This window comes from Urocitellus parryii, chromosome 8 (assembly GCF_045843805.1).
Source record: "Urocitellus parryii isolate mUroPar1 chromosome 8, mUroPar1.hap1, whole genome shotgun sequence".
Classification (NCBI taxonomy): domain Eukaryota; kingdom Metazoa; phylum Chordata; class Mammalia; order Rodentia; family Sciuridae; genus Urocitellus; species Urocitellus parryii.
In genome coordinates this window covers 115943618-115969342 of record NC_135538.1, presented here as the reverse complement: position 1 = coordinate 115969342, position 25725 = coordinate 115943618, and the positions used below count along the sequence as shown (strand labels likewise).

General features: G+C 49.8%; 1 protein-coding gene and 2 long non-coding RNA genes across 5 annotated transcripts; 2 read left to right on the top strand and 1 right to left on the bottom strand.

Annotated features, from left to right (window-relative positions):
• Window positions 1-1331: 1331 nt before the first annotated feature.
• On the bottom strand, window positions 1332-3807 carry Smim29 (small integral membrane protein 29). Of its 2 annotated transcripts, none has more exons than XM_026383612.2 (5): window positions 3720-3807; window positions 2436-2619; window positions 2241-2266; window positions 1861-1966; window positions 1332-1714 (listed from the first exon to the last, which is right to left on the bottom strand). In XM_026383612.2, the coding sequence occupies exons 2-5, from the start codon at window positions 2544-2546 to the stop codon at window positions 1649-1651; spliced, it is 309 nt and encodes a 102-aa protein (XP_026239397.1). In that variant the 5' UTR covers window positions 2547-2619; window positions 3720-3807; the 3' UTR covers window positions 1332-1648. The 2 variants fall into 2 exon arrangements, with proteins under 2 accessions (XP_026239397.1, XP_026239398.1); XM_026383613.2 differs by having other exon boundaries at window positions 2496-2619.
• Window positions 2659-14450, top strand: LOC113179174 (uncharacterized). 2 transcript variants are annotated; one of them, XR_013344180.1, is made up of 4 exons: window positions 2659-3416; window positions 5304-5364; window positions 5500-5669; window positions 11854-14450. It is a non-coding gene; the product is annotated as an uncharacterized LOC113179174 (long non-coding RNA). The 2 variants fall into 2 exon arrangements; XR_003300322.2 differs by lacking the exon at window positions 11854-14450 and having other exon boundaries at window positions 5500-5893.
• Window positions 14451-15343: 893 nt separating this feature from the next.
• Window positions 15344-21245, top strand: LOC113179040 (uncharacterized). Its single transcript, XR_013344109.1, has 3 exons — window positions 15344-17110; window positions 17330-17472; window positions 17995-21245. It is a non-coding gene; the product is annotated as an uncharacterized LOC113179040 (long non-coding RNA).
• Window positions 21246-25725: the final 4480 nt, after the last annotated feature.

The window sequence follows — 25725 nt, the reverse complement described above, 5'->3', positions numbered from 1 at the left end:
CCCCACCGCACACTACACAGCACACCAGCCGCTGCAGGGCCCCTGTGGTCCCATGGGAAGCAGTTTTCCTCTAGCCTCAGTCCCCAGCAACCCTTCCTACCCCGCCCCCACGCGCACACACTTGCCCTCCTGGACAAGGCTAACTTCCCACTTAGCCGCACCCTGCGCCTGCTAGTCCTTACCCCCTTGGTGGGGACATTGCTATCTGGGCTCTTGGTTTGAGGGCCCCTTCTCTGCTCCACTGTTCCTTCTGGCTTCCCATAGAGGGGCCTAGGAGGGCTCCCCTGGCCTTAAGGGGTCCAAACCCCATCTCATTCTGACATGCCCCCCTGCTGGACCTGCACTAGTAGGTGTAGCCAATGGGGAAGGGGTGCTGAGCCCCCAGGGAGCCCCCAGCCAAACTTATCAGGTGGAACTCCCCACTCTCTTCCCCCACCTGAGCCCTGCACTAGGTTGGACAGCCCCTCTGGGGTATGGGAAAGGGGGCAGGAGTTGGAGCCCCTGTCCTCTATCACAGGCCCTACCACCTTGTTCTCCCCCTGGGTTCTGAGTATATAGTGCAGGGGTGGAGATAGGTCATCTACTGCCCAGGTTCCCTGTGGCAGCCACCCAAGGCACGCCAGGGGCTACTTGCCCATCCTCTGCTTCCACTCTCAGCTGTTGACCTTCCTATGAGGGGGCACTATCAACAAGGAGCCTGCCCTGCCCACGCTGCCTCCCCCTCCTTCCCAACCCCCATGGTTCTGGTTCCATCTTTTCCTCTGTTCACAAACTACCTCTGGACAGTTGTGTTGGTTTTTGTTCAATGTTTCATTCTTAGACATCAGTCACCTGCTGCTACCAGCGCCAGACGCTCATCCCCATGCCCTCCCCCCTGTTCCGACCATATTCCCCTCCCCAAGGTGTTCCTCAGGGGGAAGGGGCACTGGGGTGCAGCAGGCTGGGTTACCTACTACCCCAGTCCCAGGGAAGGTGGGGTCCTGCCCCTAGGATGCTGCAGCAGAGTGAGGAGGGGGGTCTGTGTTGACCGTGAAGGGTGTAGGGGCCACCTTCTCCCCTTGTTCTGTTGGGGAGAGGTTGGCCATTATTTGTCCCAGCCTGGGGCTCCCCTCTGGTTTCCTATTTGCAGTTACTTGAATAAAAAAATATCCTTTTCTGGACTAGAGTCATTCTGTAATGTGTGCCCCTGTAGCCAGGGTAGAGGGGTGAGAAGCAAAGTTGGTACTTGGAAGGGCTCTCTGCCCTTAGGCCATTTCTGGGAGAAGAAATGGCAATGAAAGGAGCTGCAGAAGTAATTTAAACCCTTCATGAAGTCAAGTCAACCACACCCCTAGCCACAAAACATTTTATTTACAAAATATATATACTGAATACTATACATGTGGGTCCTGTAACCATGGAAACAATTCCAAATCCCTCCTGGGGGTTTGTGCCAGGGCCCAGTTCAGGCAGGTTAGAGAAAGCAAAGCTGTTCCCAGCCACTGTACCCCCAAAATGAGATCTGTCAGTGCCTGGGGGTGGGTGGGGTCAGCCCACAAAGGGCTGAGGGTCTAAAGGGAGCAAGATGATGGAGCGGTGGGGTGGGGTGGGGTGAAGACACAGGAGCCTGCAGGACCCTCAAGATTGGAGGTCAGGGCCTGGAACCAGGTCATGTCTTGACGTCAAGCAAGGGCATCCGCTTGTGCTGGTAGCCACTCTGCCAGCCATGCACAACCTGTGGGGGGAGACACTGAGGGCTGTCACTTGGAGGAGGTGCCCCACTGGGGAGGCCTAGGGCAAGATGGGGTCTGGTTTCAGGAGTATGAGGAAGAAGATTGCTCCCTCATCTCCACCTGATTTCCCCTGCCCAAGAGTGCTTACCTTGGGGTCTCCCACATCAGAGAGGAGCTCCTGCTCAGCCTCGTGCAGCTCCTCAGCAGGGTCATAGCTGTACATGGGTAGCAGGTGATGGCGGAGCCGGTCCACCCTGGAGAACAGGGCAGGGGCTCAGCCCAAGCCCCACCTTCACCCCCATCAAATACCTGACTGCCTGGGGCCACTCCCCCTCCCCCAGCCAGGGCACTTAAGTGGGTGTCCTGGACACAATGTGGCTGCAAAGGGGCCTCTCCCTGGTGAGTTGTATGAGGCAAGGAGAACAGACTTTCAGGCTTGGTTCAGGCTGGCCAAGGGCGTTTTTATCACTCACACAGACAACTCAGATCCTATGGGAAGAAATATCAGACTGGGGTGGGGACACTCACCGCTTTTTCTTCTGCACATACATTACCTGTAACAGAGACACAGCACTGTGGAGGCTGCTGAGCCCAGGAAGGCCCAACTCCACACCCTTCACTCCCTCAGAAGGACAGCTAAGATGCTGTGTGCACCTGACCAGGCCCACCCAGCCCCTACTTGGGCACAGGTGTGTCTATGTGTGCATGTGGGGGGCTCCTTACCACAGCCACCACCACCCCGACCAGGGTGATGAGGAAGAAAGGCCCCAACACATAGCCCACCATGGAGTCACTGTTGGCCTGGGGAGCATTGGGCACTGTGGTGTTACTCATGACATCAGCAGCAGGAGGGCTGGGTGGTCAGCATGGGCAGTGGTGCCTCGGGAGGGTGCCTCCACAGGGCTCCCTGGGGAGGAGGAAGGGAGGTTATCAATTGCTCCTACAGTGACATCCAAATTCCCAGCCCCTCCCCCAGAGCCCAAGATCTGCAAAAACGCCCCAGGTCAAACCCTGGGATGAGGCATCCTCTACAAAAACACACTGTGTGTAATCCTCCAATGACTCTTGGCCAATCCTGGGTGGAAAGGGCACCAAAGGAAGGTCCAGATCCAGGATCTGTTTCCTGTCCAGCTCCTATCCCTAAGTCAGGGTGGAGCCCAGCTCAGATGCTGGATGAACATTTGGGAGTCTCAATTGTTGGGGAAAGGATAGGTGCAGGTTTCCAGGTCCTGTCACAGACCTGGACATTGGGCTGTTAGCACCCATCCAGTGGAGCAAAATGGAGATCAGGTAAACAGGAGGGGTGGACTGCACCTAGAGGTGAGATGGGAGCATCTGAAGGGGCCTGCCTCAGTTCTGGTTCAGTCCCCACACTTCAGGCTACAGGCTCCATGCGTAGGCTCTATGTCCTTCTTACCCCTGGTGTCACAAGAACCCGGACACCCCCTATCACCCCACTCAGTCTCATGTACCAGTATGTGCACAGTGGATAGGGCTGGACCTTATCTTCGAGATGATGTCATCTCACTCCGTTCCCCACCCGGGACTCCGCCCAGGTCCCTCCCCTCCTGGCCAGGGTTGACAGGCGAAGTGGAGAGGGTCAGTCCCCATAGACAGAAGCGAGAAGGTCGTCCTGGAGCAGCTGCACCAAGATTGTCCAAGGTCCCTGACCCATGTTTGCCTGGGTCTCTATCAGAGGGCAAGGTAGAGCTCCCTGCCCCGTATCCGTGGGGTATCAGGCTTGCCCATACCTAGCGACAGGCTCCGCCGTCCCAGACCGAGGAGGCAAGCCAGGATGCGGAGCGCATCAGGCCGCTCCTAGGATGCTGGCCAGCAGCGGCGGGCGGAAGGTAGTTCCCACCGTGCTGGGAGGCTCAGGCCGGGGGCGTGGAGTGTTGGGGGAGCGTGGAGGGGCCGCCCCGCGCCTCGGCATCTTGGAATCCGGGCACCCTGACGTGTGGACCCGTGCCTGCGCTCGGCAGCCCATCCAACCCTGCCATGCCTTACCTCCCGCCGCTGCAGCCCCGACAGGAACACCCAGGGTTGGCTCCCGGGTCCCGGAAGAGCCGGCGGGCGCGTGATCAAAGGACCCGGGGAGGTGGGCGGGGCCTCACCCCGGGGCGCAGCCAATCCGGTAGCGGAAGGCGAACGGCCCGAGCCTTCCGGAGCAGCCAATCCGGAGGCGGGGGTGGGCAGCGAGAAGGCGGGGACAGCGGGGCGTGCAGGGTCCACCCCGCGGCGGCAGGGGGCAGCCGAGGGCTGCGCAGCTGGGGGAGGAGACCACGGGGCTGCAGGCGGCGCGGGTGGTTTCCCCGCTTTCCGCGGGCGGGCCAGGGTTGGGCGCCTCGGTGCCCGAGAGTTGGAGTCGGAACTTGGGGGCGACGCCGGGCGTCCGTCGCTGTCACCCTTCTGGTTGAAGCTCAGGCCTGGTGTCACGCCACGTGCTAGCCCAGACCCTTCACGACAGGACCCTGCTCCCGGCCCACAAGGCCTCCATTTGTTGACAGGCTCTTGGGCTGTGCTCAGCGGGTAGAGGCGGGGGCGTGGGTTACTTCCTGCTCAGCGGCGGGGACCCAGGTCCACCCACCCACCCTTTCTGTGTCCAGTCTTAGTGTCTGAAACAGGCTGTCGTGACGATTAAAGGATGATACAGAAAAGGAGCCTAGTTCATAGGCCGTGTCCTGAATGTTACATTCCTCTTGTTCTTCTCTTTCCTTCCCGTGTCATAGGGGACACAGGCAGCTCAGGAATCTTGGGTTAAAGTTTTCACCGTCTGATGGTACAGACTGGAGAAACCTGAGTAAGACTGGTGAAGTGTACCAATGTCAATATCCCAGCAACTCAGAAGGCTGAGGCCGGAGGATGGCAAGTTCAAAGCCAGCCTTAGCAACTTAGCCAGGCCCTAAGCAATCTAGGGAGACCCTAACTATTAAATAGAAAAAAAGGGGAGTGTGGCCTGGTGGTGAAGTGCCCATGGGTTCAATCCCAAACACCTGAGTCTACATTTACCTCAAATGTGTGTATATATACCTGTACATACCTATAACTAATTTATATATGCATTCAGTTTTGAACCAGAGCCTCCTCTTCCACCCCAAATCACAAGTGATCAGATTATTCTAGGCTTGGTGTTGGGGGAACCACCAAAGAATATCAAGTTTGTGGCATCTAAACCAGACTGAAGCCCTCTTGGGTCATCAGGTGGTAATGAGGATAAGGGATGGCCCGTGTCACCCTATTCTTGCCAGGGGAACCCTTAGGAGTGGGTGTGAAGTGCTGGGAACCACTCACCACTGGCTACCTGGCAGTGGACATGGTGAGTGACTTGGTCTGAGCTGTCCTAGGTTTATTCAAGCCCCAGACAAGGCTGAATGAGGACAAGTCTTTGAGAGAGGCAGACCCACTGGGCGGATGGGCACTTTGACCTCTAGCCTGCCTGCAGACACCACTGTCCGACTCTGGCAGGGAATTGGGTAGAGGGAAAGAATGAAACAAACCCAGGAGCCTAGGGGCTTGCAGAATCTCCTGCTGCTCTCAGGCTTTTGAGTCTGGAAAGAAGGAGAATCACCCACCCAGGGCTTTGTCTTGCAGGGACTTGGGAGCAAGTGATGAATTTGAGAACCCAGGCCCTCTTGTCTACCCATATACCCAGGTTTGTGCTCATCCTTGGGACTTCCAGCCACATTTCCTGAGAGTCCTCTGTGAGTCAGTCCAGTGCTCATGTTGTATGTGGAAATGGCCCAGCTTCCATGTCAGACTCAACATGTTTTACTTCCCTCTCTTCTAGGACAGGACACCTGTGCAAGCTACCCAGGGCAGCTTAAGCAACTCCATTTAGAACTGAGCAAGCTGACATCCTGAGAAGTGTGATGACATGGTCTGATCATCCAGGAAATGGTGGGATGGGGTGTCAGGTGACAGACACTCTTCCTGGCAGCTGTTCCTCCCACACTGCAGGTGAGGCCCATTTTCTCCTGAACTGAGGCTTTGTATCCCATGAGCAACCAGAGAGCAGTCCTATTCCACAGGTCTTCTTCTTGCAGCCGCCCCCTCAAAAAGGGGTAGGGATAGGATGGGACGAGGTCCCCAACGCTCCCCTGACTAACTGTGCTGCTTCAGTCATTGCCTGGACTCGTGCATCCCCTTCTCCAACACCTCTCTCACCCTTGGGTTCTCCTGCTCCAGACCCCATGAAAACATCATAAAAACACTACCTGAAAAGACCAACCTGTTTTCAAGTGACTTAACTAAATTCCAGAACAAAGCTCAAAAAAGATGTATAGTGGGCTGGGGATGTGGCTCAAGCAGTAGCGCACTCACCTGGCATGCGTGCGGCCCGGGTTCGATCCTCAGCACCACATACCAACAAAGATGTTGTGTCCGCCGAGAACTAAGAAATAAATATTAAAAATTCAAAAAAAAAAGATGTATAGGAATGCAAAAACATTCAGTTCTAAGAAGTAAATTAATCATATCTGGCATCTGTTAAAAATATCCAGAGGTGTGCTGGGGTTGCGGCTTGGTAGTAGGTTGCTTGCTTAGCATGTGAAGCACTGGGTTCGATCCTCAGCTCCACATAAAAATAAACCAATAAACTGGGCTTGGTGATGCATGCCTGTAATCCTAGCAGCTCAGGAAGCTGAGGCAGGAGGATCATGAGTTCAAAGCCAGCCTCAGCAATGTTGAGGCGCTAAGCAACTCAGTGAGAACCTGTCTCTAAACAAAATACAAAATAGGGCTGGGGATGTGGCTCAGTGGTTGACTGCCCTGAGTTCTTTCCCCAGTAACTAACTAACTAAATAAATAAATAAAGCAAAGGTATTGTATCCATTACTTAAAAAACAAAAAATCCAGAAATATTGTAGAGGATCAGGAAAACACAACCAACCCCTATTGAAAATAATAAAAATAAAAACCCATTCAACTGAAACGAACCAAGAACAGATAATACAGATGTTAGGCCTAGCAGAAGATATTAAACATTATCATAACTGCATTCTATAGATACCAAGAGTTAAGTATGAAGTCACAGAATATATTTTAAAAATCCAAACTGAACTGGAGATGAAATCCACAGAGTCAACTGAAAGTGTCTACTGAGTGGGATTCCTGGTAGATAAAATATTATAGAAAAAAAGAAAATGAACTTGGACACATAACAAGAATAAATCCAAATATAAATACAACAGAGAAAAAATTGCAGAAATAAAGAAAAGGAAGGGAAGGGATGGAAGAAGAAAGAAAAATATGAAAAGGGCACCAGTGAGCTGCGGAACAACTTTAAGGAGCCGTACTCTGGGGAGAGAGCTGGGCATGGGGCGCACACCCGGGATCCCAGCTACTTGGGAGGCTGAGGCAGGAGTCACAAAATAAAGACTACAGGGGACATTTTATATTGATAAAAGGGTCAGTTCATCAAGAAGTTGCAGAAATTGCAAACATACATGCTGAAAAACAGGGTCCAAAAATATATAAAACAGATATTGACAGAAGTTAAGGGAGAAATTATTATTATTATTTTTTTATTTTTTAGATGTTAATAAACCTTTATTTTTAAAAATTCATTTATTTGTATGTGGTGCTGAGAATCAAACTCCGTGCTTACACACGCTAGGCAAGTGCTCTACCACTGAGCCACAGCCACAGCCTGAGAAATTGCTCTATATTCTTGGAAATCTGTTTGGAATTTTTTATAAACATGAACCTATCTAAAAACAAACAAACAAAAAAATACATGAACCTATCTAATGACAAATAAGCAGTTTCACTCCCAGAAAAAAAAAATGAAAATGTTTGTCCTCAACATATACCTATGTGAATGTTCATAGGAGCATTATTTATTTACTTATTTTTCATTTTTTTTTTCAGTACTGAAGATCAAACCCAGGGTATCATGCAAGGTAGGCAATTGCTCTACCATTGAGTGACACCCCAGCCCTTAAATTTTTTTTTATTGTAATAATTATGATTTTGCTGTGCTGGGGCTGGGGATACAGGTTAGTTGGGAGAGTGCTTGCCTCAAATGCACAAGGCCCTGGGTTCAATCCCCAGCATCACCCCCCCCAAAAAAAAAAAAAAAAAGATTTTGCTGTACTGGAGTTAGAACCCAGGGACTTTACCAATAAACTATATCCCCAGCCCATTTTGGGGGATGGGGGTTACCAGGGATTGAACTCAGGGGGCACTTTTCCACAGAGCCACATCCACAGCCCTATTTTGTATTTATTAGAGACAGGGTCTCATTGACTTGCTTAGCGCCTTGCTTTTGCTGAGGCTGGCTTTGAACTTCCCATCCTCCTGTCTCAGCCTCCCAGCTGCTGGGGTTACTGGGTGTGCCACTGCACCCAGCCCTTTAATTAAATTAATTAATTAATTTATTTTTGGTACTAGGGACTGAACTCGGGGCACTCGCACACTGAGCCACATCCCCAGCCCTATTTTGTATTTTATTTAGAGACAGGGTCTCACTGAGTTGCTTAGTGCCTCGCTGTTGCTGAGGCTGGCTTTGAACTTGTGATCCTCCTGTCTCAGCCTCCTGAGCCACCGCACCTGGCTTCTTTTAATTTTGTTTTGAGACAGGGTCTCACTGAGTTGCTAAGTCTGGCCACTTACTCCTCCTGTCTGACTGCAACTTTATACCCTTTGACCAACGTCTCCCCATCCCCCATATCCCAGCCTCTTATAACGACTGTACTATACTCTGCTTCTATGATTTGATGTTTTTAGATTTCACATACAAGTGAGAACATATTTAGAAACAATTCCACAATTACAGTTTTGGAGACTTCAGTACCCCATTTTCAATAATGGTTAGGAGATCCAGATGGATAAATAAGGAAATAGAGGACTTGAAAAACACTACACCAACTGGATCCAACGATCACAAATAGAAGCTTCCACCCAACAACAGCAGAGCATGGGTTCTTCTTGAGGGCACATGGAACATTCTCCAGACATATGTTCTCCAGAACATGTCAGTCAGGCCACATACACAAAAATCTTTCTTTTTCTTTTCTTTTTTTTTTTTTTTAGAGGAGGAAAAGTTTATATCAGGGCTCAGGGTTTCAGAGGTCTTAGTCCACAGAAGGCGGCCCCAGTCCTCCAGGCACAAGGGGAAGCAGACCTCATGGCCGAAGAGTGTGGCAGAGGGAAGCAGCTCCTGTGGTGATGGGGCTGCAGAGCCAGAATCTGCTCACCAGGTACAAATATATACCCAAAGCCACACCCCAGTTCCCACCGCCTCCAGCCACACCCTACCACTTCAGTTACCCCTCAGTTAATCCCAGTCAGGGGATGAATTCACTGACTAGGTTAAGGCCATAACCTAATCATTTCTCCTCTGAACCTTCTTTTTTTTTTTTTTTAAATTTTTAATATTTATTTTTTAGTTCTTGGCGGACACAACATCTTTGTTTTTTTTTTTTTATTTTTTATTGTTGGTTGTTCAAAACATTACATAGTTCTTGATATATCATATTTCACATTTTGATTCAAGCGGGTTATGAACTCCCATTTTACCCCGTATACAGCTTGCAGAATCACATTAGTTAGACTTCATTGCTTTACATATTGATAAACTCATGTCTGTTGTATTCTGCTGCCTTTCCTATCCTCTACTATCCCCCCTCCCCTCCCCTCCCCTCCCCTCTTCTCTCTCTACCCCCACTACTGTAATTCATTCCTCCCCCTTGTACTGTTTTTCCCTTTCCCCTCACTTCCTCTTGTGTGTAATTTTGTATAACCCTGAGGGTCTCCTTCCATTTCCATGCAATTTCCCTTCTCTCTCCCTTTCCCTCCCACCTCTCATCCTTGTTTAATGTACACAACATCTTTGTTTGTATGTGGTGCTGAGGATCGAACCCGGGCCGCACGCATGCCAGGTGAGCGCGCTACCGCTTGAGCCACATCCCCAGCCCTGAACCTTCTTTTTAAAAAAATTTTTATGGGCTGGGGATGTGGCTCAAGCGGTAGCGCGCTCGCCTGGCATGCGTGCGATCCGGGTTCGATCCTCAGCACCACATACCAACAAAGATGTTGTGTCCGCCGAGAACTAAAAAAATAAATAAATAAATTTCTCTCTCTCTCTCTCTCTCTCTCTCTCTCTCTCCTCTCTCACTCTCTCCTTAAAAAAAAAAAAAAAAAAATTTTTTAAAATTTGTTCTAATTAGTTGTACATGACAGTAGAATGCATTTTGACACACTGTACACAGATGGCACACAGCTTCTCCTTCCTCTGGCTGCACATGGTGCAGTCAGTCACTCCAGTGGTGTAAGCATACATGTGTAGAGGGTAACAATGTCTGTCACTCCACCTTCCTTGCCATCCCCACAGCCCCACACCTCCCTTCACTCCCCTCAAAAATCTTAATACTAAAAAAACTTCCAACAGCCAGGGACTCGGACATATGCCTGTAATCCCAGTAACTAGGGAGGATGAGACAGGAGGATCACAAGTTCAAGGCCAGTCTCAGCAATTTATAATGAGGCCCTGTATCAAAGTAAAAAATAATAGGCCTGGGGGTGTTGCCCAGTGTAGAGCTCCGGGTTCATCCCCAGCACTGCAACAAAACAACCAAAGCAAAAAAATATATATATATATATATCTTCCAACAGTCTCGATGTCTTCTTCACTGGTGAATTCTACCAAATATCTAAAGGAGAATTAACATTAGTCTTTCTCAGAAATTTTGAGAGGAGGGAATCCTTCCTAACTTTTTCTAACTCAGTATTGCCCTGATATGAAAGCCAAAGAAACATTCAAAAAAAGGACCCTCTGGGCACAGTGGCACATTCCTGTCATTCCAGCTACACCAGAGGCTGAGGCAGGATGATCACAAGTTTAAAAGCCAGACTCTGCAATTTAGTGAGACCCTGTTTCAAAATAAAAAGGGCTGGAAATATGACTCAGGGGTAGAGCGCCCCTGTGTTCAATCCCCATCCCCCACCCCAGAAAACAAACAGACAAAATTAAAGGTCACTATTCCTTGTTAACATAGGTGTTAGCCCACAAAAGCATTCTCAGGGCTGGGGTTGTAGTTCAGTGGTAGAGCGCTTGCCTAGCATGTGTGAGGCCCTTGGCTTGTTTTTCAGCATCGAATATAAATAAATGAATAAAATAAAGGTCCATCAACAACTACAAAAAAATTTTTAAAAAACATTCTCAATAAATTTTCACAATGATTGAAATTTATACAAAGTATCTTCTCTGATTATAATGAAATGAAAGAAGAAGAAGAAGCCAATAGCAGAAGGAAAACTGGAAATTTTGCAAATCTGTAGAAAATAAATACACTCTCAACAACAAATGGGTCAAAGAAGAAGCCACTAGGAAAATTATAAAATACTGTAAGACCAATTTAAAACATCCCCAAACTTAAGGGATATTGTAAAAGCAGTACTCAGAGGGAAATTCATATCTGTTAAAGCATAATGATCTCAAATCAACATTACTATTTAAGAAACTAAAAAAAATAGATCAGGGCTGAGGCTGTAGCTCAGTGGTAGAGCACTGGGTTCAATTCTCAGCACCAGATAAAAAGAAATAAAATAAGGACATGCTGTCCATCTACAACTACAAAAAAAAAAAAAAAAAAATCAAACTGAATTTAAGTCCTGCAGGAAAAAGGAAATAATGGAGCAGGGCACTGGGTATGGTGGCACACACCTATAATTGCAACTACTCTGGAGGCTGAGACAGAGGATCACAAGTTGGAGGCCAGCCTGGGAACTTCGTGAGATTGTGTCTCAAGATACAAAAAAAAAGGGGGGGGGGCTAAGGATGTAGCTCAGTGGTAGAGCACCCTTGAGTTCAAAGTTTAGTCCTTAGTACAAAGGAAGGAAATAAAGAAAAAGAAAATATGGACCAATATTCTCAATGAATATAGACATAAAAATACTCAACAAAATACTAGCAAAATGAATCTAATAGCACATTAGAAAAAATTATACACTATATTCAAAGGAGATTTAACCCAGGGATGACAGCATAGGAAGTCAATGTCATACACCCTACTAATTGGACAATAGGAGAATAACATCCCATGTATGTTTTTTCTTTTAATCTACTAATAATCTCCCTCCCCAGCCCCTGGCCTCTCTCCCTCTCCCTTTCTCCCTCCCTCTTTCTGTTTTTCTTTTGCAGTGCTGGGGATTGAACCCAGTGACTCGGGCATGCTAGGCAAATACTCTACCGCCTTTTTATTATTTTTGTTTTGAGAACTTGAACTTGCGATCCTCCTGCCTCACCTTCCAAGGAGCTGGAATTGCAGGTGTGTGCCATCATGCTGGTCTCAAATTGGACATTTTAAATATGTGTAGCCTCTTGTATGTTAATTTGATTCGATTAAACTTTTAAAAATGTGGTGGATGAAGATTGCCTTAAAAAAAAAATGGAGGGCTGGGGTTGTGGCTCAGTGGTAGAGCACTTGCCTAGAATGTGTGAGGCATTGGGTTCGAGTCTCAGCACCACATACAAATAAATAAATACAATTTAAAAATTCATCAATAACTAATAAAAATATTAAAAAAAAAATGGAGCACCCAGTGGGCAATCGGTACATAAGTTACCTTAGAAATGAATGAATGGAATCAATGACTGGTTAGTCCACTGCGGCTGGGATGGGGACACACATTAGAAAGAGGGTCCAGGACTGCAGCAGCGCACCGTCCACTGTTTCATCACCAGGTTCCGCTTTGCGGGGTGCCCAGTATGCCTGGCCCCACAGATGTTTCCCTTGGGGTTCTGCCCCCACCCGCCCACTGTTCTCATGGGAAATCCCCTGGTATTCCCTGGGCAGCGGTTCCCCACCTCTCTCCAGCTGTTCTCCACCTCTGCAGTTGGAAGCACAAGGGTCTTCTGAGGAAGGCCAGAGCCAGGTCAGCCTGGGGCCCACCCCGTTCTGGCATGAGGGGTCAGTGGGGTTGAGGCTGAGAGGGACTCCACAGTCCCAGCCCCTCTACTGGTGGCCTGAGCAAGCAGGCCATGGAGCTGCTGGGACTAGGCCATCAACTTCATTTGGGACTTTCTACTTCATGGTCATCACAGGTGCTTGTGAGTATGGGTTTCCAGGAGCTGAGCCACCCGACACAGGCCCCTGTCTCTGCTTAGCCCTGAGCTCGCTGTGACTTTGCCCAGCATCCTCCATGCTGGTCCTCCAAGTAGAAAGGGTTTCCATCCAAGCTGGTCATTTCTCAATATCAGGACAGTCCATACTCCTTTCAAAGCTGAGCAGTGTCAGGGCTGGGATAGGGGACCCAGGTGTTCCTTGCTGGGGATGCTGGGATAGTGAGGAGGGACCGAGTGAGTCCTGCAGGAGTCAGTGGGAAGCCCTCATGGCGGCCCCTGGCAGCACCTGAGGCCTGACTTGCAGCCTCCCCAGCTCTCCTCCTCCGGAGCTGGTTCTCCACGGACCCAGCTCCTTTCTGCCCTCAGGCTCCTCGGGCTCTGGCTCCCTCCAGGAGAACCAAGTCGGGATGGAGGTGCCTGCCCGGGGAGAGATGTGAAAGTCCGGGGTCCTGCGCAGGAGCTCTCGGAACTGACAGGAGGGGGTTCCGGAGACTAACCGGGAAGCACTGAAAACAGTGTCAGCTGTGAGGGTGGCCCTTCAGCTACCTCAGGAAGTGACCAGCCTCTTGTCACCTCCTGCCCTAGGAATGGGGAAGTTCACAGGATCCTGGCTGAGTTAGAGGGAGCAGCAGGAACTAGGGGTCTCCTCTCCTTGAAAAAGCACCTCCCCCATGTCCCCCAGACTAAAGGCAGGAAGAGAAAGATGGAGAAGGGCTTCAAGGGGAGGCTGGACTCGATGATTGGTCAGGTTGCTGCAGTGGATGGGCAGCACCATGCCCCAGGGGAGGAGCCTCCCACCTCCCCTGCTCCACGCTCCTGCCCCAGGTCCCCCAGGGCACCTGGTCTTTGCTCTAGGGTTTGGGGAAATGCACGGTGGGGGTGTGGGGTGCAGCGGGAAAGGACTGAGAGGGCAGGACGCCACCGCACACACATTCCTTGTGCTGTGGACACTTTCAAAATGCCAGTTGGCTTTTTGTCTCCTCCAACCAAATTTCCTGGGTACCAGTCTACATCAGTCAGAGACCAAGACTGGTGAGAACCTCCCTGTGTGCCTTCAAAGGGCACCTGCAGCCTGGGGGTGGGATGGAGGGGACAAGGACCAGTATAGGGAGAAGGATGTCAGGAGATCTTTCCCCCTAAAGGGCACAGACCCTGTGGGTTTGAACAGTGTGGTGGAGTATGATGCATCTGCAGAAAGTTCTGGGACACAGAGTGGCAGTAAAGTGGTCTGACAAGGTGGGCGGGGCTGACTGGCTAAAGGGCTGCTGAGCCAAGGGGTGGAACTTCCCCTGAAAACTACAGTAGGGAGAGAACCGGAAGTGTGGCCAAGGACAGGGGGAGGGGGAGCTCAGAACAGGTGAGTGGCCTTGGACTTGCTAATGCAGCAGTCACTGGCCAATGATGGGCAGCACCAGAGGTTGAATGGAGGGCAAGCATGAGCCTGTGGTGTCCCCTCAAGATACTGTTCTCTGAGCAGGATCAGCTCTTCCCAGGAGGGGAGAGGAATGGATGGATGAATTCAGGGTGATGGACGTGGGGTCTGGGCTCCACACTGGTTGGATAGTTTGTTGGTCAGAGTAAGACAGCCATTTAAAAATGCTTTCCATGACGACAAAGAGCAGCTAGCTATTTTTTTTCTTCCTTCCTTCCTTCTTTCCTTTGCAGTATTAGGGATTGAACCTGGGGTCTACCACTGAGCCACGTCCCCAGCCCTTTTTTATACTTTTATTTAGAGATAGGGTCTCACTGGGTTGCTTGGGGCCTTGCTAAGTTGCTGAGGCTGACTTCAAACCTGCAATTCTTCTGCATCAGTCTTCCAAGTAGCAGGGGTCACAGGCGTGCCCCACTGCACCTGGCAGCCATTAGCTATTTATGGAACTTAGGGTTTCAGTCCAGAATACTGGTGAAAAGTCCCTTCCCGCTGTGCTGTTTCTAGAACTGTAAAACAGAGGATTGGACTAGACTATCCCTAAAACGCTTCTAACTCTGTCAAGCAATGATTCGCTGTAACCATCTTATTTATAGCCTCTTCTACTAAGTGCTGTGACCACACATTCACCCACGGGTGCCTCACAGACGCCTGTCACTGAACCGATACAATACATCGTCAGTGCCTGCTGCAGTTTTTGATCTGGACTATTCCCTAAGGACTCCTGTGTTAAAGGCCTGGTCCCCCCTGTGACCCTATGGGAGGCGGTGGAAGCCTTAGGAGGTGGGTCTTAGTGGGAGGTCTTCAGGTCATTGGGGACATGCCCTTGGTGGGGACAGTGGGATCCCAGCTCCTTCCTCTGTTTTTTTTTTCCCCTCATTTGCTTCCTGGCCACAAGGCAAGTGACTCTGCTTTCCCACGGGCTCCTGCCAGGTTGTGCGGCCTCACCCCAAGCTGGCAGCAGTGTGCCAACCATCAGGAACAGAAACCTGCAAACCGCAGGTCAAAACAGACCTTTTCTTTTCTTTTTGATATTTATTTATTTATTTATTTAGTTAGTTAGTTAGTTATTGGCGGACACAACATCTTTGTTGGTATGTGGTGCTGAGGATCGAACCCAAGTCGCACGCGTGCCAGGCGAGCGCACTACCGCTTGAGCCACATCCCCAGCCCCCAAAACAGACCTTTTCTCTAACTTGGTTATCTCAGGCTGTCGGTGCCATGGTGGGCGGGGAGTGCGGTAACCAACCTGTTGACTGAGTGATACCCAGGAAGCCCCTCCCTCCGCCTCCCTAGCCATCTTCATATGAGGTGTTTGGGGACAAGATGCCAACCCCATTCTCATTCACCACCTCCCTATTGTCCTGGCCCATCCTGCAGTCTAAGGTGACCATGACCGAGAGAGTACTGCCCATCGCAAAGAGGGTGGGTCCTATGGGGACCCCTCAGCTCGGAGCTCAGTTGTCATCTTGGATGTTACTTTTAGGTTTTCTCCTAAGGGTTTTATAATTCATTTTTTCACATTTGTGAACTCATTGTCCTGGATGGTGTGAGGCTGGGATTGGACCTTATTTATTTTTCCCATTGGTTGGTCCAAGGCCCAAACACTGAGGAGCACGTGCGCTTCCTCTGGCTCCGGCCACGCTCCTGTCACGCAGGGTCTGTTCCTTGGCACCCTGCTGCGTTCTGTTCGACTTCCTAACTTACTTCTCCTGAGTGATCTTCTTTCAGGGCACCCAGTTACCTTTGTGTGTGCTGATAGGACCCAGGATTTCTCTTGCAGTCCAGTTTTTCCAAATTGTCTTAGTTATCCTGGGTATTTTATTCTTGTGATTCCAGAATGAACTTGTCTAGTTGTTTTAAAGTGGTTAGCTCCTCTAAGCCTCCATTTCCTTTCCCATGACCTACACCTCCCACGATGACCAAGACTCCGTGAACGCAAGGCCTGGGACTAAGCCCTGGAGCAGTGTGAGCACTCCGTAGAGAGTGGTATCATTGTCCCCAAATGCCCGAGCCAGTGCAGTCACCGCTGCTTTAAAGCCTCGTTGGCTTCCCAGTCATGCAGAGTAAAGTTCAAACGCGGCCAGCCAAGCCACTGACCCCAGCCTACCTTTCCCACAGCATCGCCTGGCCCTCTCTCCTCCCTGCCCACTATGACCATCGAGTTCCAGATACCTGCCCTTCCCCCGGGGTCCCTTCAGCTGGGGATCCCCTCATCCATCCCAAATCCTCTCAGATGATGCCTCTTTTGGGAAGGGGGAAGGGGTCGGTCACCCCCTCGATCTTCTTTTCTTGCATGTGACTGTGTCGCTGTGACTCTATTTATATAGTAAACTCAGCACAGCCCTGGGCATTTCCCAAGCAGGTGCAGCACATAGTGATCACACCCCAACTTTGGTGCCATATACTCCTTCACTTATTATTAAACACAGCAGTCATGGATGGCAACATGTCAAGATCACGGAGCCTGTCAGCAGCGGAGCTGGGACCCGCACCTGGCTGAACTCCAGCGCCCACACCTGTCACACCAGGCAGCCTTCCCATGAATGTGTCCCTCCCCCTTTTCTGATCTGCTCTCTGTCCCATTCCTCCATTATCCTCTCAACAGGGCTCTGCAACATCAGCACCCCCCGCCTCCTGCAGCTTATTCTACCCAGGCTGTCACCTCTCCCGTTTCACGCCATCTGTCACCCAAGCAGGTGCCTCTGCGAGGACTGTGTGTCCTGGTTTTAGCACATTGCTGGTATTCAGGACACAGAACATGGGGCCTCATGGCTTCACCTGCAGATGCTGAGATGTTAGCTGGGTGTCACAAGACCAAGGAGAGAAAACAAGCCCTTCACACTCTAAATCTGCCTGAAACCAGGAAGCAACCAAGGCCGTGGCTTCCATCGCAGGCTTCAGGTCTGTGCGGAGGGGAGTCAGCCTGAGTGGAGGATGGGCGGGAGTTCTGCCAAATCTGAGCCGGCCTGGGTGGTCAGAGCACCAGCACGACAGCGGAAGGCCGCAGGAGCGCACAGCCTGTCCCTGTGGTCAGAGCTGCACTGGGGTCCTTCAAGATCATTTCCTCTCCTCACTCTTGCCCCAAGTTTTTTGGGGCCACTTTTATGTTTCTCTCTTTAGCCACAAAAGTCCTGCAGGCCACAGAAAGAGGACTCCACACTCTGCCTTTACCCTGAGAATGGAATGAAAATCAGATGACATGCGGTATATGTGACGTTGATGAGCCACACACCTGTACAGCGGTCCACAAGAATGTGACATGGGTAAGTGGGGTGTTTCCAGAACACCCCATCTGATTGGAAGTGGCCCTGTCAGCACCTCCGGGCTTTGTCCCATGCACACGGACTCGGGCACAAGGAAGACTCCTTTAACTAGAGCAGGGGGGGGTGATCATCGTGACAGGGACAAAGGCAGCCTGCACAGTCAGGATTTAGGAGGAGGTGCTCCGATGGGCAGAGGCCATCTGTCCCATGTGGAATGAAGTGGAATCAAGTTCACCAACTTTCTGTTTCTGGCTATTCACAGCCATTCAACTGGGTTTGACATTTATCACCACAGAGACACGCTGACTTCATCTGGGCCCATACATGAGCCTCTGGGTTAGGTTTGTGTGGCTCTTGTCCTGGATGTGGCCCCCTTCCATTGACCACTCAGCTTTCTTGGCTTATGAACGCTGGCCAGTGGTGACCCCAGTTTTGCCTTGAGAAGCCAGCCCGGGCCTGGGGGCACGCAGTGACCTGATGGTGATGAGCTGTTGATTCTTTTCCTCCCCCTCTTCTCCCCAGGTCCCCTCTTTCAGACTGCACCGCCTCTTGCACGGCAGGTCACAGTGGCTTCCAGAAGGCCTCTCAAAACCCTCCTCCTCCCTCAGGGAGCAGGCTAAGGCTGTGTGACTGCCTTGCTCAGGAATATGTCATGTGCATGAGGTCAAATTTATCCCTGGTTTTTATGGTGTGATTATCTATCAGTCATTTGGGGGGTAGCACTGAGGCTTGAACCCAGGGCCTTGTACACTAAGAGCAAGAGCTGTACCACTGAGCTACAGCCCCAACTCTTTTTTTTAAGACTTTTTAGTTGTTAATGGATCTTTTATTTTATTTATTTGTGGTGCTGAGGATCAAACCCAGGGCCTCACACATGCCAGTCAAGTGCTCTATCCCTGAGCCACAGCTCCAGCCCCCCAATTCTTATTAAAAATTTTCTTTTGCTTTAAGTATATCTTTTTAGTTGTACGTGGACACAATGCCTTTATTTTCATGTGGGGCTGAAGATTGAACCCAGGGCCTCACATGTGCCAGGCAAGTGCTCTACCACTGAGCCACACCCCCAGCCCCACCCCCCTTAAAATATTTTTAAGTTGTAGATGGATACAATATATTTTATTTATTTTTATGTGGTGCTGAGGATGGAACCCAGTGCCTCACATGTGAAAAACAAGGCTCTACCACTGAGCCCCAGCCCCAGCCCCAATCCCAACCCCTCTTTATTGAGACAGGGTTTTGCTAAGATGCTGAGGTTGGCCTCAAACTTGGCCTCAGCCTCCTGAGTGGCTGGGATTACAGGCATATGCCACTGTGCCCATCTGGTTTTCCATAATTTGACCCCATTGTACTATTTTTCATTATACTTCAAAGTGTTTTTCTTCCTGTCTGGGGCTCAGAGGGACAGCTCACTTACTGCTACTTGCTCACAATATCATCTATCTGTTTTCCTCTGCCTACAAGCCTTACCTGCTGTGTATCTTCAAAAAGTGGTACTTGTTAGCCAGGTGCAGTGGTGCATGCCTGTAATCCCATCAGTTTGGGATGCTGAGACAGGAGGATCACAAGTTCAAAGCCAGCCTCAGCAACTTAGGCCCTAAGCAACTCAGTGAGACCCTGTCTCTAAATGAAATATTAAAAAAGGGCTGGGGATGTGGCTCAGTGGCAAAGCACCCCGGGTTCAATCTCCGCTAACAAAAGGGGGGGCACTTGTCCTTGACTCCACCCCCACACAGGAAAGCTGCTTCTTGCTGTCTCCCTCATCCGGAATGAAGCCCAGCTCTTTCCGCTCCCTGCTGACAGGCCCTCCTCCACCCCAGGCAGCAGTGCTGGCTGACACTGGCTTGTCCACTGTGTTCTTCAGTTTTCCAAATGCTAAATCTTCCACAGCTACCCTTGACCTCTAGGGCAATTTGCAAGAACCCCAGAGAAGCAGGGGGTGACATTTAAAGACTGATATGAAGGACTCACGGTAAACCCTTGAGAGAAGAGACCGGATGCTAACAGAGTGTGAAATACTGGCTTTTATTGGTTGGCACAGGATTACAGCCCATGTCCCATGCCTGCCCTCCCCCATGGCTCACATGGAAGGAACCAGTGGACACAGGGAAAGGCGGCACTCACAGGCTCCAGCGTTTGTTTTTACAAAAAGGAGTGGGATTCGGAGTGGAGGGTGCCGGGAGTACCAGAGCTCTCCCTAGACTTCAGGGGAGGCTTGGTCCCTATTGCAGGCGCCACATAGGGAGGTGTGTTAGTGAAGCAGGGGAGGGCCACACACGGCTGGCCCGCTATGGGGGAGGGGGATGGCATCTGCCACGCACCTGTCTAGGGCTATTCTGGGGTCCGGCCAGCGTCCCTTTCTTCTCTGCTCCCCTCTCCTCTCCTCCACAGTGACAGCGCTGCTGGCTGCACTGTGGGGAGGAGAAAGGAGGAAAGCCCTGAGGGAAGTGAACAGGAAACTTCACCTTCTCGAGGCCAGTTTCCATCCCCCCAGAGAGCACTGCTGTCCTCAGGAGCGCTGGGCAGACACTGTGGAGGAGGCCAGGCCTGTGGTGGCCATGCACAGGCGGGAAAGTGCTCTCCATGCAGTGCCAAGCAAGGTTGTTTGGGGGACAGGAAGGAGGAAAAAAAAGAAAAAACCCACAGGCCGGGCAGCTCATCAGTCCCAAAATGCATCTGGATCAGGGCAAGGGCAGCAGCACCCCAAACCCCCATTTCATCTCCCACACCAGGTGCCAAGGTTCAGTGGCCACACTACCCTGTCCTTCCCCGTACAGGCTGCTCCTTGGACTCCCCAGTCCTGTCCCGATCCTCTGGGGTCGTTCCTGCCCCCAGGACTCAGCCTGCTGGTCGTTCCACTTTCTACAACCATGAAACAGCCCGAGCGGGTGGTCCCTGGCGCTGCGTCTCAGTCCCAGAGACACGGGTGGCCTTGGCCGTTTATACCTCAACCAAAATGCCTGAGCACCAGGGAAAGGGACAAGACAGACTTGTGTCTTTTGTGAAAAGCTGAACTCAATATATCTCAGCATCTTTGCCTCGATCCCATGGGTTCCGGGGAGAGGAGGCCACATCTGGACAGCAAGCCCTCGAGGCGGGAAGCGCATCTAGTGCTTCAATGAAATGGTCCTGGACCCTGACCTTTCTGATGCTGATTGTGGGTGACCAGAGCGAGGTGCTCGTGGTGAGGAAACCCCTTAGGGGAGCCTCTGACCCCACAGCTGTGGTCACACAGAGCTGGGGCCTCGTCACTCAGAGCCTGTCCCTTACCAAAGTCATGGGACAGGATGGAAGGCAAGGTCCTTGAAATAAAAAGCTAGGCTGGCAAAAGTAGGTATGAAGATGCCACTCCCAAGCTTCCACTTCACTCTCTCGGACAGGATAAGTGACACTTACTCATTTTACAACAGTCCCCAACATCCCCAAACGTGCTGGCACATGGCCAACCAGCAGACATCTTTCTTGAAGTGCACAAACTAAAATTTTACTTATTTTAACTACCAATCTTTTCTTTGATTACAAACCAGCTTGAAAATTTTCAGACATAAAACAGTGAAACAACAGAACAGATCTGGCATTTATAAAACTGTTCCACATATTTCTTTTATGGAAGAGTGATATTTTATGATAGATATTTTATGATAATTTCCTAACTACCAAAGCCAAGCCACGCCTCTTGCACCTGCACCTTGAGCCACACATCCAGTCTGTTCAGAGGTGGAAGGCTGAGGCTACGTGAAACAGAGGCGGCAAGTCACATTTGTGACTTTGGAAAACTCTTGAGCAAAAATGCTCCCAGCCACAAGAGAGGAAGTTTCTGTTTGGAAGCTGTGGTTTATTCAGATGCCTGTCATTCCCCTTGGACCGCCTTCAAATTCTCAGGATACAAGCCTCTTGCTCCCTGAGAAAGGTCTCTAAGTCCTCCCTGCATCCAGTGCTCTTCAAGACCCCCGACCCTGACCTAGCCCTGGCTTGGGGAGGCTCTATGTGGAGTAGCAGCCCTGTGCCATCCTGGGTCTTGACAATCTGTATTACTGCAGAACTGCATAACCCAAACTAGATGTCCTTCGGATCACTTTTACCTACACATTTTCTCCATGACAAAGGGAGGATAAGGATCAAGGCTCAGGGCTGGGGTTGTGGCTCAGTGGTAGAGCCCTCGTTCCTAGGTAAACATTTTCAATTCAGCTTGGAGAGAGGCCCAAACCAGGATTACTTCCTGAAGGCATTTATAGGCAATCTCACTGGCAAAATGACTTCCCAATGGTGAGCTCCTTCACCCCGCACCATGGGCTGAGGGGGCCCCACTGGGACTGAAGCATCTTCATTGGTTTCTAGGGGTTATGAAGATTTTCATCTAAGTTTTCAAGCCTGAAACAGCTGTTGTACTATTTTTCAGTAGATTGTTGGGATGTTCTCTGCACAGTCCTCCCACAAACGATGAGCGATTTAGCAGGTAATTTATTCCAGACCAGAATGACAAGATGACAACGAGGCTGTTTCCACATCCTTTAACGCACCATGTCCAGGGTTTTAAATGCCTTTTCTGTTGTTGCCTGATAAGAAGTCAAGTGTTTGCTTTACGTTCCCAGTTTTGGACGCTAAGGAGACCTGAGTGACTGGACACCGCCTGCTGGAGAAATAAGCAGTGACACTCTCGTCACCTTCCAGGTACTGATCTTGGTTTTTTGGCCAAAGCATTTACTTCTTCAGCAGAGCCCCTCTGGCCTGCTGAATTCCCAGTCACTGCTTCTCTTGAGCTCCCTGCCAGAGGACAGTCCCATTCTCTAACACAAGCTCAGGCTCAATGGCCATAACTGTAAGGTGTGTTCCACACAAGAACCTTTTACTTCAAAAGCTTCATGTCAGAATCAGGTGATTGCTGGCCTCACTCAAGGAGTATAGCTAAAATCAACATAAAGTAATATTCCTTTTGTTTTCTGACTTTTTGTAGGACTGGGGATTGAAATCAGGGCCTCAGCATGCTAGGCAAGTGCTCTACTGCTGAACTACATCCCCAGCCTTTTACACTGTTAAGTTTTTCAGACAGGGTCTAAGTTGTCCAATCTGAGCTCAAACTTGTGATCCTCCTCCCTCAGCCTCCTGAGTGGCTCATTTTTCCTTTTTCTTTTGGTACTAGGGATTGAACCCAGGGGCTCTTATTCACTGAGCCATATCCCCAGCCCTTTTTATTTTTTATTTTGAGGCAGGGGCTGCTAAATTGCTGGGACTGACCTCAAACTTGCAATCCTCAGCCTCAGCCCTCTCAGCTGCTGGAATCACAGGTGTGCGCCACCATGCCTGGCTTCATGTATTAATTTTTAAAGGGAGTGAGACAATTTATATGATAATCTGAAGGTGAGAGGCACCATTTTCTCAGAGGCCCTGATCAGGCTTCCTGCAGGGTTATTAGCTTATTAGCAAAAGACTTTCTGGGGCTCATACAAACACTGGTCAAAATGGGATGCAGCCCTGTCAGAGGCAGGGATGGGAGGCCGCCACGCCCATGGGGATTCCTCCTCCACCTCAGTGCCCCCAGGACCACAGTGACTCAGATCAACTTCATGCATGGACTGCAGCATCTTTTACAGCTTGTAAGTAATGCTCCCTAATTTGCAATATTTTTACCTTAATATCTCAAATGTCTCACTGGTTTGGATGACACCTAGAGTGACATGGAAAATACAGCCCTCCTGGACAGGGAAGTTCCCATCACAAAGTTCATCCCAGAGCTCAGAATTCTACTCTAGGGAGCTCTCTCGCCTACTCCAAATGAGGCAGGTGCCCTGGTAGCTGGCTGCGTGGCCTCCAGGAGACAGGTCCTGCCCAGCAGGGCTCCAAATTGATGCCACCTCAATGGGAGGTCTGAACTGCAAAGCCTCATGTCTGACCTCTTCCAGTCCTTAAAAGTAAGTACTAGAGGGCTAGGGATGTGGTTCAAGCGGTAGCGCGCTCGCCTGGCATGCGTGCGGCCCAGGTTTGATCCTCAGTTCCACATACAAATAAAGATGTTGTGTCCGCCGAGAACTAAAAAATAAATATTAAAATTCTCTCTCTCTCTTAAAAAAGGAAAAAAAAGTAAGTACTAGAAAAGCCACTTTGTATTGCTCAGTCACCATGAAGCAATTTCCCCTCCCCCATAGCTGCAAAAGCTGACCGCCCTTCTGAAATGCAGGTGGGACAGGCCGGAGCTCAATAACAGTGACAGTCAACTCCCATTTCTCTTACAGCCAAATGTCATATCACTGTGGAGACGAGACTTCTCCAGATATTTCTCCCAATTCCGAATCAATTTCATTTGATTCAAATCAAAACAGAGGGGCTTACAAATATGCTTCAGAAATATTAAAATCATAGTTTTGGCAAAAATCGCATGTGGTTATTAAACCTTTCTTCTGAAGGAGAAGCATAAATGTGGCTCAGAATAAACTATTTTAAAAGTCGATGAAGAGGAGACTCCACTGAAGATGGCCGCACTGCATTGGATGGAAATGAGAAATATGCGAAGCTCAGCTGGCAAAACGCACACCCAGATCGAAAAAGACTGAGTACATTTCTGTTAGGGAGGCTTAGGAGGGGCCTCCAACAAGCACTGTCTGTGGAGAAGAAAAAGGGGAAGGAAAGAGGGGAGGAGTGGTTCTGCCCAGAACTTTTTTTCTTTTAAGTAAAAGCCTTAGGGACTTTACATGGGCCGACTCCTAACATCAAAACAGAAAATATTTCTTTGCCCTGAAGAACTTTTCATGTAGCAACACATTTACAAAACTGCTGCACAACACCCCCAGAGGGTAGTGAGTGACCTACTCTGCTCCCCAGAGGCCACAGGAAGCAAGGCCTCGGTGCCCCCTGTTCCATGGGGCTGGACAGGCAATGCAGAGGGTGGAGCTCCCTGGGCCTTCTGTGGCCTCAGAGGGAGTGAGACTCCCTCACCCTTTGATCCCGTCAGATGGTCCAGCCCAGGCTCAGCAGTGAGGTAGGCCTCTCCACCAGAGCAGATGGGTGGTGGACACGTCTGAAAACCAAACCCATCGGGCTGGGGATGTGGCTCAAGCGGTAGCGCGCTTGCCTGGCATGCGTGCGGCCCGGGTTCGATCCTCGGTACCACATACAAAGATGTTGTGTCTGCCAAAAACTAAAAAATAAATATTAAAAAAACAAAAAAACAAAAAACAAAAAAACCAAACCCATCAACCCACTAACTGTTCTATCCTGTCATATTTGCTGTTTTACAGTTGCATTTCTTTATTGTGCTGGGGATGGAGGCCGGGGTGTGAGCGTGCTGGGCGAGCGCTCTAGCGCTTTTTATTTTATTGTTATTTTTTGGATACAGGAGCTCCCTAAGTTGCCCAAGCTCGCCTCAAACTTGAAATCCTCCTGTCTCTGCCTCTGGAGTGGTGGGATCACAGGCCAGGCTGCTGTGCGCGGGTGCACTGCTTCTCAGAGAACCTCACATGGTTGACTCCCAAAAGCACCCCCCCCCCACACTCACACACAGAATTTAGTCCTGGTTCACAAAGATCACATGACCTCACTGGTGTTTCCCAATGACTACAATTTATGAAGTAAAGAAATAATAATAATAATAATAAATTCCATTGCTGTGTTTTTTATAGAGTGTGGTGGCCCTGATGGTCGCTCCAGCAGCAGTCCACGTCTCCGTGTAATTTACTATGAGCCAGAGACCCTGTACTGGCCATAAATATTCAGAACCTGTTTCCATCAAGCCTGCATGAGCCTAGCACTGGTAGAAATAACAGCAAATCAATGCCAACAAAATATTCTGCATGTAGGACAGTTTTTGAACCTCCTTTTGTTTCTTTTTGCTTTTTTTGGAGAGACAAAGGATGTTGGGACCATGGCTCTAACCAACCTATCAGAAAAGGACTCCAAATATTTATCAGTAAAAACAGCCAGTGTTCATGGTGCCAGGGAGGGGAAAACACCAGCCTTGCTGTCAGAATCCAGTGCAACAGGAAATAGCACCAGTTCAACAATTGTGGGGTGGACAAAGCCTCCCTTTGTCAGTCACGAAAGCCTCAGCACTCTCCCTCTCCAGCTGACTGCATTATAGGACCCATTCATGTCACTGAAAAGTACTTGTTGGCACAGTGCACCTTCTTGATCCAGAGACTTCAGCAACAATCAAAACGGAACTTTTCGGGGTGGTATCTCTTTACACCAGCCCCGCTGAAACATTTTCAGATCATTGAAAAATGCAAACTATTACTACCAATGAGGTTCCTTTTTCAGGAGATC

Coding starts and splice junctions, on each gene's coding strand:
- Smim29 (XM_026383612.2), bottom strand. CDS start 2,546: ATGAGTAACACCACAGTGCCCAATGCTCCCCAGGCCAACAGTGACTCC. Junction 1,967..2,240: donor TATGTGCAGAAGAAAAAGCG/GTGAGTGTCCCC, acceptor CCTGTTCTCCAG/GGTGGACCGGCTCCGCCATC. Junction 1,715..1,860: donor CTGATGTGGGAGACCCCAAG/GTAAGCACTCTT, acceptor CTCCCCCCACAG/GTTGTGCATGGCTGGCAGAG.